At 53.1% G+C, this 13,161-nt stretch overlaps 1 protein-coding gene across 1 annotated transcript; it reads left to right on the top strand.

Annotated features, from left to right (window-relative positions):
* Window positions 1–4,267: 4,267 nt before the first annotated feature.
* MIND_01339700 (uncharacterized protein) lies at window positions 4,268–6,085 on the top strand (the record flags this gene model as incomplete). Its single annotated transcript, XM_037369842.1, has 4 exons — window positions 4,268–4,429; window positions 4,509–4,643; window positions 4,701–5,115; window positions 5,163–6,085. The coding sequence occupies exons 1-4, from the start codon at window positions 4,340–4,342 to the stop codon at window positions 6,083–6,085; spliced, it is 1,563 nt and encodes a 520-aa protein (XP_037213838.1). The 5' UTR covers window positions 4,268–4,339.
* Window positions 6,086–13,161: the final 7,076 nt, after the last annotated feature.

Below are 13,161 nucleotides of genomic sequence, written 5' to 3'. Positions count from 1 at the left end.
GGTAAATATGGAGTTATGGTAGTAACGGAAGCGCACCTGAATGATGAACAGAAGAGCTGCATCGACACACTCTTTGGACATGCCATGCGAGTGGAATTCACGCAAGACCCAACAACCCCAAATGCGAAGGGGGTGACATTTATACTGAATAAGTTTCTGGTCCTAACCAATAAGATCACCAGGCACGAGATTGTGCTGGGTAGAGCTCTCCTGTTGGAAATGAGACATGGAGACGGCTCCCCACTATTAATCTTGGGGGTATACATACCGAACAACGCAATGGAGAATGCAGAATTTTGGAGATACATCAAGGACTGGTTCCAAGAACGGCCCCATATAAGACAACCGGATGCTGTCGGGGGCGACTTCAACATGGTAGAATCTGCCATCAACAGATTACCTGTCCACCCCGACCCGAAGCGAGTCGTCAATGCTATGGACAAGATGAAAACCAGCCTCAACCTGGTAGACGCGTGGCATCAGGACCACCCGATAACTAAACAATACACCTACTTTCAGTCTGCCGAACAAGGCGGTTCGAGATCAAGAATTGATAGGTGGCTGGTGAAACAAAGCATAGAAGACGACCTTGGACAAAGTCTGCAACACCACTCAGGCCTTCTGCACTCTATGTCGGCAGCTATGGACCACTATTATCACCCCCAGTATAAAGTCGGCATCCTAGCAGGCGGACCCTTAGAGTTTCTTCTCCTTGGATCCTCCCCTGCTAGGTCGGTCCCTCTATGTATTTCCCATAGCCTTTATTCAAACTTTGGATCCTCTCCTGCTAGGACTCTCGTTGGACCCTCCAGGATTGAGATGAGCACAGTTATGAATACAGTAACTACAGATAAACGGTAATACACGGAGGAAATGAGCTAGGTAGCTAAATATCAAATCTAACCAACTAAATCAAATCCAAAATATGTGTGTATTTGTCACTTGTGTTCAGGGTTCAAGCCGCAGGAAACGACTACTTAACTGATTCAGATGTGCTACTGGTGGTACTTAAATATTGAATGTTGTGATTAAAGAGAACTTTCAAGGATGAACAAAGAACAACAAAAGGGTTGAAGTTTGTTGAGGGTTTTAGTAGAAGAGTACCAATACTCAACTACCAGGTAAGCAAAATGACTGTTACTGTAGCCAATCTACTTGGGGCTTACTATGGTTGTGCCTTAGTATGCACAGGTTTACTAAGATGTGCCTTACTATGCACTGTAAGGGCAACCCCGGAGGCCTGAGATCAAGGCCTAGCAGGGGAGGATCCAAAAAAAAGAAACTCTAAGGGTCTGCCTGCTAGGGAGCTGACTATATACTGCTTGTCCGTAGCTGCCGCTGTCGGGCACAGAAGGCTTGGGCGGCGTCGCAGGCAAGGTCCCAGGGCGACCGTTGGGAGGGCGTTGACAGATTGGTGATTGTGCGGGCGAGATGGAGGGTCGGACCGGAATCGGAACCGGAATCAGAATCGGAGACGTCTCCGAGGGGCTGAAAGGGAGGTTCCCCTGACATGCACGGGGTTTACTATGGCTGTGTCTTACTATACACAAATTCACTGGTTGTGCCTTACTATGCACAAATTCACTATAACTGTGTCTTACTATACACAGGATTGCTGAAGGTTGGTAACCTCAGCAAAACCACTAATGTGACACCACTGCCACAATTAACAGTCTTCTGAGATAAATCACTGTTTAAGGTTGATACCCACAGCAAAACTAGCTAGTGTGACATTAGTAGCGTCACAACTAGTAGTTTCCTGGGGTGTTCACCATTATTCTATCTACTACAAATGAGCTCCTTATATACTGTTCAGAAAAATAACTAATGATGTGACAATTAAACCAATGATGTGACAAAGAAGCACTATGACTCATTTTGAGTCAGTATGACTCATTTTGAGTCATTGTGGCTGTGCATTCTAGAATATTCTGAACAATCAATCTTCTATATTGAGATGTTCTATACCACAATTAGAGTTTATTCCCGCAGTTTACCGTTGTTCTGGTTTAGACCAAGGCCGGAGTTCTGTGGCTGTGCTACTAGAGCGGTCCAGAACTGGTGTTCCTGGCCTTTCTAGGTGTTTCTAGGTCCCTAGACATGCCTAGACAAGTATAATAATAGAATGAGTCTTCTGGAAAGTATAGAATATTCCCAAGTATTTGGAGCATTAAAAATAAATTATTTAGCCCCTCTGATCAGTTTCTAGATATACTCCATTTCCAAGCTCATCAACGGGCACCACTTCATCTCTCTCCCCTAGTCAGCAAGCTGCATGCTCACAACATATGCAAAAAACTCTGTCGCAGATATCCAGAGCGGCCTGTTCAACGCAGGCGCAGCAATGTTTGTTGCATATGTTGCTGGTCTTTTTGGCAGGGGCCCTAATTCATGGTCCTACCACCACAAGTAGAAAAGAAAAGTTCTGATGTGGGCCATGTACTTGTCATGGGAGCAGGGTGCTTACTGTGCATATACCAGGGGCATATCCAGATATACTTTACAATTACAATGAACCTTTATCATTACATCACTTTGGGGACCATATACCAGCTACAGAAGCTATATATCACACTGTATATTGAGTGAACACTGCACAGCCGCCCACATGCAGCAGCAGCATATACACCAGCTGCTGTGCTAAAAGAAGGCTGCATTTATACCCACTACAGGACTACATGTTCATAGATCATGGTATGCATGGGTGGACTGGCGCCCGTTCGAGCCGGGTGCAGCTGGTGGCCCGATTTGTTAATTCTGTACAGTTTTTGCTGCAGCGGTGGGGCTGGCTCTTTTTGTTTGGAGGGGGATGAGGATGATGGTGGTGCAGGGAACTGGATTAATATTTGTGGATGCATCAGAAGGGCTGCTGACTAGGACAGATACACAACCACTTCATCAGTCAGCTACTCGGCCTTGGTAGCAAGCTGCATGCTTACAACATTTGCGATGTACCATGTACCAGAGATCCTGAGCAGCCTGTTCGACACAGGCGCAGCACCTTCGGTCTTTGCGCATTCTTTTTGGTGTACAGAAATTATATGATACACACAGCCACCCACAGGCGGGAGCAGCATATAGACCAGCTGCTGTGCTGGAACTAGGCTGCATTCAACACCTGCTATATGTTCGTAAATGATGGTTTGCATGGGTGTACTGGTGTCTGTTCGAGCCGGGTGCAGCTGGTGGTTTCAATGGCAAGGCTCTACTTTTTGCCAGTGTGGCAGGGCTGGCTCTCTTTTTTCATTTTTTTTTTGAGCGGGAGGGGGATGGTGGTGGTGGTGGTGGTGCAGAGAACTGTATTCAATATCTGTGGATGTATCGGATGGCGTAGTGGCTACAGATAAACAAGCTCCACTCCCTTTATGGCCTGCGGCACTGGCAGGCCAGCAAGCTGCACGCTCACAACATACGCTATAAAATCGGTGGTAGATATCCAGAGCGGCCCGTTCGACGCGGGCGCAGCTGCGTGAATTCTCTTTGATTGTCATTTTGGCTTGCTGCCCGCCGATCCCCGTGCGCGGTCCTACGCACCACTTCACCCTGGGCGCCGCGAACCCAGCCAGAACGCAGCTGCGTTTACGCATATCTCCGTCCATTCGTCTTTTTGGCTTCGAATTCGAAGGCAGCGTGGGCGGCCGCCGATCCCGGGGCCAGGGGCCGACGTCCACCGGCAGCGGGTGTTGCGTCATCGCACCCGTCGCGAACGTTACATAAGGCGTTGCCATGGCCGTGGCCCGGCCATCTCGCCCAGGCATCGCGCCATCGCGACGGGAAACGGGCAGCGTCAGGGGGCTGGAGCCCCCGTCGTTACGGGTGGAGCCGCGAGCGGAGTTAGTGCGTGGCGACGGACACGTGCACGTGCCCGCGAGGCGACGCCGGCGAGCGCGACGAGGGGTGGCCTGGTGGGTGTGCGTACGCGGGGCCGCTCGCCGTCGCCGCGGGACGAGAGTGGGCTGCGCAGGACGACGGACCACGAGTGCCAAGGATACACGGGCCCCGGATCGCCGCACGACGCGTTTCGCGTGCGCCCGTTGACGACGGCCCAATATCGCCGCACAGCCCTGCTCCACCATCAGCAGATTGCATCACGTCGCACGCCTTCTATTGCATCACCTTCCTGGATTCGGTTCGCACACGCCGCCGGGCAGCGACGTATATCAGCGGGCCCACCATCACTCGAAGGCGTTCCCTTCCTTCCCTTCCCTTTCCCTCCCTTTGCCCCCGGCGGGTTTTTTCCACTTCCTTCGCACTACTTTCTTTTCGTTCTGTTCGTTTTCGCTGCGCCCGGCCGCCCTTTCCCCTCTTTCCCCACGAAGACCCACCGAATACACTCACTATGCGTATCCCCGTCGCCACCCTCGTCGTCGCGCTCGCCGCCGCGCAGACGCTCGCCGCCCCGATCGAGTTCCGCCGGGACGATGGATCTGTGCGTACCCTTCCCCCTCCCCTTCCCTCTGCCCCATTCCCCCCCCTTCCCGGTAGAGCAGCTTGCTAAGCCCGTGCAGGACCTCGCGGTGCGCGCCGCGAAGAAGGCCGCCGTGAAGAAGCCCGCGCCGAAGCCGCTCGCCGCGAAGCCCAAGGCCGCGGCCAAGAAGCCCGCCGCGAAGCCCGCCGCGCCCAAACCGGCGGCACCGAAACCCGTGCGTCCCTTTCCTAACGTGTTGCTTCTATGGCGGTGCTGATATGAGGATACGCAGGCCGCGCCGAAGCCTGCTGCGCCAGCCCCGCCGAAGGCCGACGACAAAGCTGCTGCTGACAAGAAGGCCGCCGACGACAAGAAGAAGGCGGACGACAAGAAAGCGGCTGATGATAAGGCGGCCGCGGACAAGAAGGCCGCGGACGAGAAGGCCGCCGCTGAGAAGAAGCCCGACGACAAGGCCGCGGCGGACAAGAAAGCTGCTGACGACAAGGCTGCGGCGGATAAGAAGGCGGCGGACGAGAAGAAGGCGGCGGACGACAAGAAGGCTGCTGACGACAAGGCGGCGGCGGACAAGAAGGCCGCTGACGACAAGAAGGCGGCGGACGACAAGGCTGCTGCTGACAAAAAGGCCGCTGACGAGAAGAAGGCCGCAGACGACAAGGCCGCCGCCGACAAGAAGGCCGCCGACGAGGGTGCGCCTTCCCCCCTCCCCCTTCCCTCCTTACTAACCCACCCGCAGCCAAAGCCAAGGACGCCGCTGCGCCCCCACCCCCGCCCAGCACCGGGACCGGCATCGGCGCGGGCATCGGGCAGGGCATCGCGAACGGCGTCGCGGCGGGCGTCGGCGCGGGCATCGCGAACGGCATCGCCGGCATCGGCGCCGGTACTGGCGCGGGCGTCGTGGACCCCACTGCCGCGGGCCCGGGCGTCATCGACCCCGTCACGGGCGCCGTCGTGGACCCTGTGACCGGCGCCCCGATCGACCCTGTTACGGGCGCGCCGCTCGACCCCGCTGCGGACCCCGCCGCAGATCCCGCCGCGGACCCGGCGGCGGTCGAGGGTGATGTCGCTGCGGGTGATGCCGCAGCCGCTGGTGACGCCGCCGCTGCAGAGGGCGATGCTGCCGCCGCCGAAGGTGACGCCGCTCTCGAGGGCGACGTTGCCGAGGGCAACGCCACGGCGCCCGAGTCGATCGACGACCCCAACGCGATCAACAACGCCGCCGCGGGCGCCGCCGCCACCGAGGGCGACGCCGCTGCTGCTGAGGGCGACGCCGCCGCTGAGGGCGAGGGCGAGGTCGTCGACGAGACCGGCGAGGGCGCGGCTGTCGATGAGACCGGCGAGGCTGTCAAGGGCGAGGGCGAAGGCGAGGTCGTTGACGAGACCGGCGACGCCGCCGCTGCCGACCCCGCTGCCGACCCTGCTAACGCTGCCGCTGCACCCCCGCCACCGCCACCTGCGTCGTCGAGCGCCGCACCCGCCGCCGCCAGCGCCGCCCCGCCACCACCGCCCCCACCCGCTGCTGAGCCGCCGAAGGCTGCTGAGCCGCCGAAGGCTGCCGAGCCGCCGAAGGCCGAGCCCCCGAAGGAGGAGCCGAAGAAGGAGGAGGGCATCCTCGACAAGATCAAGAACACGGTCAAGGGCCTCCTCGGGCTGTCGTAGAGCGTGTGTAGTTTCTTTCGCTGTAGAGAGGAGGGATGGATGAGCACGAACGGAGGGATGTAGTATTGGTAGTTGAAAGAAAGTATGTGGAGGATGCAATGCATGCAATGCAATGAAAGTGCGCGTTTGTGGAATGACCAGCAAGTGAGCTCGCAATCAAGTAAGATCACAATCAAGTAAGTTCGCAGCGGGCGGGTGTGCATCCGGAAGTCAACATCTGCTTTTAGTATTGCCCCCGGCGCAGCGTCGCCGGGCGCCGAACAATGCCACTACAGCGGGGGTTTGGCGCCGTCTGGATCCGGACTGCCGTTATTGCACGATGGGATTGTGAACCCCCCCTAAGGTGGCAGATAGTGCAGGATGCAATGCCATGGAAGTGCGCTTCGGCGTTTGCGGAATCACCAGCACGCGGAACTGGACCGCACGCCCTGCGTTCGCGGCGCGGGCGGCGTGCGTGCGCTGGCGGGATGACTAGAAACACGTTTTTGTTGTGTCGTGCGCGCGGTGCGCTCCCAATGCGGAGGATGCGATGCATGCAATGGAAGCGCGCGTTTGGATCACCATCTCGTGAGGTGAGGTCGCACGGTTCTGGGTTCGCCCCGTCCCGCACCTATTTGGAAGAAGTACAGATGTCTGTTTTTCGCGGTGCTCCTGGTGCTAGCACCCAAACACCATCGGCGGCGATGTAGCACCCTCGGCGTCGATGTCCCCTCCGCCGAACAATCCAGCCACCAGCGGGGGGTGCCTCCCTGAGCGCGTCGGTCGCAATCATCGCACCGCCGTGCATGTGCCGTTCGCAGCGGGCGTGCGCGCGTAGGGAAGGTACAGAAACCAGTCGGACTGCCTTCATTTTTCCGCGGAAGCGCGCGTCATGTGTGGAATCACGGGGGTGTCGAGATGCTTATCACGTACACGTACATAGGGTAGTCCCAGGGAGGGTCAAAAAAAAACTTTTGCTATGTAAAAGTTTTGGGAGGTTCTGGTAGGTTTGAGGTTGGCTTTGCACCACATTTGTAGTATTTTAGCATGGAATATAAAGTGGATATATAGAATGCCTACTACCTTCCTCTGGGAAGGCTGTGAACACCTTACTTGGGGTGCAGTGTGACTGTTGTCATGAATTTATCATTGCTTATTGATTATATATAGCCTTGGATGGCCTCCTTGGAACTCTGTGAGGGCTCCAGTCCCATACATCAACCATAAGCAACATTATTTTGATGAATTTGACTAGAAATACGAATTCTATCACCACTTTTGATGGCATCATCAAATCACATGATGAGTGGCGGCCGCTCAGCCTGTTGATGGGCTTTCATTGCCTGTCGCAGACTCGCAGGCCAATCCGCTGGGGTCGGAGTCGAAGACAATGTCAGAGAGGCCTAGTCACTTTGATTTTAGCGGTAGTTAATGGACATCCGCCGATTGCACGGTGGAGCATACCCATGCCGTGTTGCCAGTGCTCGCCGCACGAGGCACATGTCGAATAATCCAAACACTTACTATTGCTTCTCCTTGCCTTCTCGTGCGCGTGTCCGCCACGAAGGGTGCAATCACCCCGTGTGCATGCATGTGCCTGTGCCCGTTCGCAGCGGGCCTCCGCACGTAGGGAAAAGATGTCGCGTTGTGTTTTTGTCCACACCCTCTTCATGTTGTGGCACACTTGGTGGTACATGGGTGCATAAGCAGCATGCATTCTGAGCCGTGGGTTCAGCAATTAGCATCAAGTGGGATTACTCGCTCGAGGGCCACTCCTCCGCGGCCGCATTCGCAGCATGGGTGGGTGTTAAATTTGTTGTATTCTTGGACATGTCTGTTTTTTTAAAATTGCTCTGGATAAAATCATCAGGGAAACTATCAGGGGCTAGTAGTTTGATTGAGGTGAGCGTGAAATTGGGAGGTGAGCATAAAATCCACACACACAGATATATATATTGATATTTATATATATCCTTCCCCTGCACCGACTGTGGGGAGGGAGACTCAGGGAGTCAACCGGATGACCTGGTGCCCATCCATGGCCACTCACCGGCTGTGGTCTAGCTCTCTGTTCATGATTGCTGGTGCACATACCCTGGGTTCGCCCCGCGGGTGTGTATTGCGGTGGGATCAGATTCTATGAACTGTTCTTTTTTTCACCCTACTGTGATATTTGATTATTATTCTCCCTGGTCAACTCAGCTGATTTAGCTATAAGACTTGCAGGAACAATTACTATTCTAGGTACAAGGGAAGGGCAGCTAAGGAATTCAAGTGGGCTGTGCTGGGTCTGTGTCACAACTGCATCCTGTGAGGGTAGCCCCCTAGGCCTAAGCAGTTGGCAGTCTCTGCTCCAGATCTGCCTGCCCTGAGCTGCACACCCTCTGTTTGCAGCATGGGCATGCACTGTATCACCAATGCATCTTCTATTTTTGCTGCTATAACAAGCCGGTGCTGCTCCTGTGGTTTATATATCATAGTATAAGTAATTAATATAGCATGGTTTGCAGTACAAATGATCACTGAAAAATTTGAAGAGTGCAGCAGTACATCAGCTGGGAGTTCCAGCTGGCGCTGGCTGAGTTACTATCTGACAGCAGCTGTATGTCATCGGAACACCAGCTGTGCAAACCAACTGATGAAAACAACCCAACAATAGGACAATCATAGCGCAGCAAATGTAATGCTGGAACTCAGTCATCAAATTGCTATGCTTCCGCAGATCAGCGCCCTGGGACTTTGCTCTCACCCCACCTTCAAGTCCTCCTCCAGCCTTCCTCAATGCCTCAAACCCTCATGAAAACCTCAAACCCTCCTGCTCTTCAAATTCATGTCCATTCAAGCCCCCAGGTTGCCTCCTCAAGTCTCTTCAAGTCCTTTTCAAGTGCTCTTAAGTATATTCTCTCTTTCCCCCGGCTGGCTCTCCCCCTTCCACTTGCCTGACATCCCTCCCCTTCATTTTGCGTCCATCACTGAGCCTGCCGCTCCCTCCATACCCGCCTGTTGGCTGCCGCATTGCCCAGAATGGGCAGAATATTGTCCCGCCCACCTGTCAGGGGAACCCCCCCCTTTTGGCCCCTTGGACACGTCTCCAATTCCGGTCCGATTCCGTTTCCGACTCCGGTCCGGCCCCCCATCTCGCCCGCACAATCACCAATCCGTCAACACCCTCCCAATGGTCGCCCTGGGACCTTGCCTGCGATGCCGCCCAAGCCTTCTGTGCCCGACAGTGGCAGCTACGGACAAGCAGTATATAGTCAGCTCCCTAGCAGGCGGATCCTTAGAGTTTCTTCTCTTTGGATCCTCCCCTGCTAGGTCAGCTTCGTTTGTATTTGCTTACCATTGTTCATGCTTTGGATCCTCCCCTGCTAAGACCTTGATCTCAGGCCTCCAGGGTTGCCGTTACACCGCTGTCCTCTCCGCTTACACCACCTCCTCCTTCACCAAAACAATTGCAGCCTGTTAAGTAACGGAAGCATAAGCCAGCAAACAATGTGGTGCTACCTGCCCCAGCAACAAAATGCCAATGTCCGAGTTGCGGAGCAGCTGCGGCTGACAACATAAAGGTTCCTAGTGGCAATATTCCTTACGCAAAACACCTCTGTTATTTTGTGCCCCAAGGTAAGGCCTTGCCGCCAGGCTATAGTTGGAACGATGAATATAAGAAACTCTATAGGGGATCAACCGGACAAGATTGCTAGGTTCGGCGCTGACTCAGGCTCGGAGTACGAGTACGTTCCACCCTTGTCACCGCCCCTACCACTTGTCCCCTCCTCCTCTGTCACTCCTGTCGTCCCCAGTCCTGTCATGTCTTCTGAAGCTGCTACGGATGCTGGCACTTGGCTGGATGCACTCGAGGCGAAAATCGACCACCCAACTGAGGCCTTTACTCTTCTCACCACCCAGGCTTCCGCTGCCGCTGCCGCCGCTAATACTGCTGGCAGACACCAAACACCACCACCACCGGAGACGTCGACTCCGACTCCGACTCCGGTCAGGACATGCACCCAATTTTGCGAGCAAAACCTGGGCCACTGCCCACCGTGCGTTGCGTGCAAAAACTGGTATGGCAGGATTGTGACATCCTCTGTGACAATTGATATATTTTGTATATCTTTTTGAAGTTGAAAGATATGACTAATCTAACTACATAAATAAATTAAGGAATCACCATTTTTTCAGGCCAAAGACCCGGATAAACATCAGGGTGGCTATGTGACCCATAAAAGGGATATTGATTGAAATAACGGTCAAATTGATGGTTCATCATATAATAGATATAATTATTGATCTCCATCAAAAATCGTTCCACATTGGTCAATTTATCTTGATGCCATCAGCAGACATTAGATAACCTACCAAAACAATGAAATACTAATAAAATAATCTTTTTGTTTAATGTGACACGAGTGACAAAATGACCTCCATGCTTTGTCATGGGCAACTGCCCAATTTTGCGTGCAACAGCGGTGGGCAACTACCCAGGTTTTGCGAGCAAATCTGAGTGAATGGGCTGCTCCGGTCCAGGGCGACTCCGAGGCCCTCTTTGGCGATATCAACCTCAACTCAAAATTGGTCTTGCGACCAAACCCCCCGTTCACCTTTAACGGCGATCGGAAACACGGCCGCGCATTTCTCTACGCGGTCCGCACCTATGTCCGCCTTGCCCCTGAGGCCTTCGTGGTCAACGGAGAGGCGAGCGAAGAAAAAGGCCATCCGCTATGCCATGTTGTTTATAACAAAAGAACCTGCTCAGCAATGGGCGGAGCGCCACAGAAGCAAAGCCCCATTTAAGCTTTCTATTCCTACTTATAGTATAAACATAAATTAGGGCTATTGCTAAAAAGATGAGCAAAGGACACAGTGTTCAGAAAAAGTCAGGCATAGTTAGTAGTAGCTAGTAGGGTAACTAGGTTCTTTTTTAAGTCCTCAACCCTATCTACTACTACCAGATTTGATAAAATCTCATAAAAGAGTAATACCTCGGAAGGTAGAAAAGGACCTGATAAACTATTAAGCAGGATTCTTAGGCAGGGGGTAGGTTCTATAGGTTATTTACACTTTTAAAAGAAACAGCAGTTTTCTAAACATTAATAGATTAGTTAAAACATAGCCTCCCTAGGTTAAACTTACCTTGCTTTGCAGAGAGATTTACTTCTAAGAGGAGACCTAATAAATATAATTAAGACAGTTTCTCAGTTTTTTTTGACTTGTTAGCAGCCAAGATATGCTACTTCTAGATAATCTGATAATACTGCTCCAGAAGTGAGACCTAGACCTATTTAAAGAGGATACTGCACCTGAACAAAAGCACAAGATATAGTTGCATAAGTTAGTTAGAATTTTGCATTGTAAGCAGAACAGTGTTTGTCTAACTAGTTTATACCTTTTGCAGTAAGTTGCATTAAGAATTTTTATTTATTAGTGGGGAAGGGAGAAGTTAGACAAACAACCAGTTCCTTTAAAACAAACAACTAGTTCCTCTAAAGCTGCAAAGTTACACTAAGTAGTAACAGCTATCAATGTCACAAGCAGATATAAGACCCCTGTAAATAGTAAATTCGATTGTTGTCTTTCTATAACTTACCAATCTGCATATTTTAAAGAAGTTTCTTCTTAAAATTAAAGATCTTAGGGCAGACCAGACTGTTAAAATTAGAGATCTTGAATAAGATAGGAAATGGTTTTCCATATGGTGATAAGGTCTTATAAGGTAATTTTAGAAGGTAACAGAAGGAAAGCAAGAAAGGAGCAAGCCAATCTAACTCTACTTAACTAGTTTTTAAGCTTAGATACATCATTTCTTGCTAGTAGATCTCTAGACATAACAGAGAATGTGTCAGGAACAGGGCCGGCCCGGGCCCACGTGATGGTCTCCTGCCAGTCTGACAAGTGTGGGAAAGATGGTTCAACCCCCGTATCTGGGTAGTCAACAATCAGGCAGCGTAGATGGTGCCACTGCTGCAATAGAGAGCAGGGTAGGGACAACTCGGGGCAACTTGAGACACCCCCGCTGTCACGTTGTGTGACAGCGGTGTCACAGGATACGAGTAGTCGCCTAGAGTGTCCTACCCCTGCTGAAGGGAATGAGTCCATAGCTAAAGAGTGCTGCCTAGTAGAGTTGGTGCCCAAGACATAGGGCAAGGCATAGGCTGGGCCAGTTTAACAAGCCGTTTGGGCGGGGCGTGACGTGACGCGGTCACGCCCGATGGTCGAGGGGGTCGAGGGGAGCAGCCCCGCAACAGGGGCTGCGGGCCCGACACCCCTGAGGGGTTTAAAGAGGGTTGCCAGTCTAAGGGGTGACATATCTCCTTTCCTGGAGAAACGGGTCGCTGTGGCTCCTAGACACCGCGTGACGGCGCGGTGTGACGCGTGACATGCGGGCCCGATCGGGCCCGGACCCTCCCATCGCCCCGTACCAGGGGAACCCCGAGCTTGAGGCCAGAGAGCAAGAAGAAGTGGCTAGGACAAGGGTGAACATAAGAGACAAGAGCCTGGGCTGTCCAGCCCAACCAAGGGCTCAGGTCAATAAGGCAAGCTAACCTGGAGCGTTGGAAGTCGTCTAGACACCCCTTTCCTGGGGTATAATCGCAGCAACCCCGCTCTAGAGGACCAGGCCGGAGTAGGGTTCAAAGAAAGAGACTTCAATGCTAAACCTAAGGTACAGGAGTAATACTCTAGTCTTTATATACGGTGGGCGCTAGGGGCCGATCGGGCCCGCTGAGGGTCGATCAGAATGGAGCAGGGGATGCCTCTGGTCGTCCCTGGTTGCTCCGCTAGGAGCCCAGGGACCATTCCTCTAGAAAGGAGCCATGCTAAAGTCGACACTAAGGAGTGTTTGACAATGCAACAGTAAGGAGCTCCCTCCTGGGCCCTGTGGTTGTCTAGGGCCGATTGGGCCCGCTGTCAAGGGCGTCCGGCGGCGCATCATGATCCCTGATGGCGGGTCATGATGGCGTGATGGCTGACTAAAGCGTGATCCGTGATTATGTCCCTTCTCTGGGATATTAGTGTTGTTGCTCAGTGCTTTGAGCTTGTGAATTATGAGGGCTTGTCAAGCCCTAGGGCTCTAAGAGTGGTGAGGGCCTGTTGGGCCG

The sequence above is a fragment of the Mycena indigotica genome (genome assembly GCF_014461135.1).
Source record: "Mycena indigotica strain 171206Taipei chromosome Unknown Mind.scaff0015, whole genome shotgun sequence".
Classification (NCBI taxonomy): Eukaryota; Fungi; Basidiomycota; class Agaricomycetes; order Agaricales; family Mycenaceae; genus Mycena; species Mycena indigotica.
The sequence above is the reverse complement of the archived record's forward strand: the minus strand, read 5'-3'. Positions and strand labels throughout refer to the sequence as shown.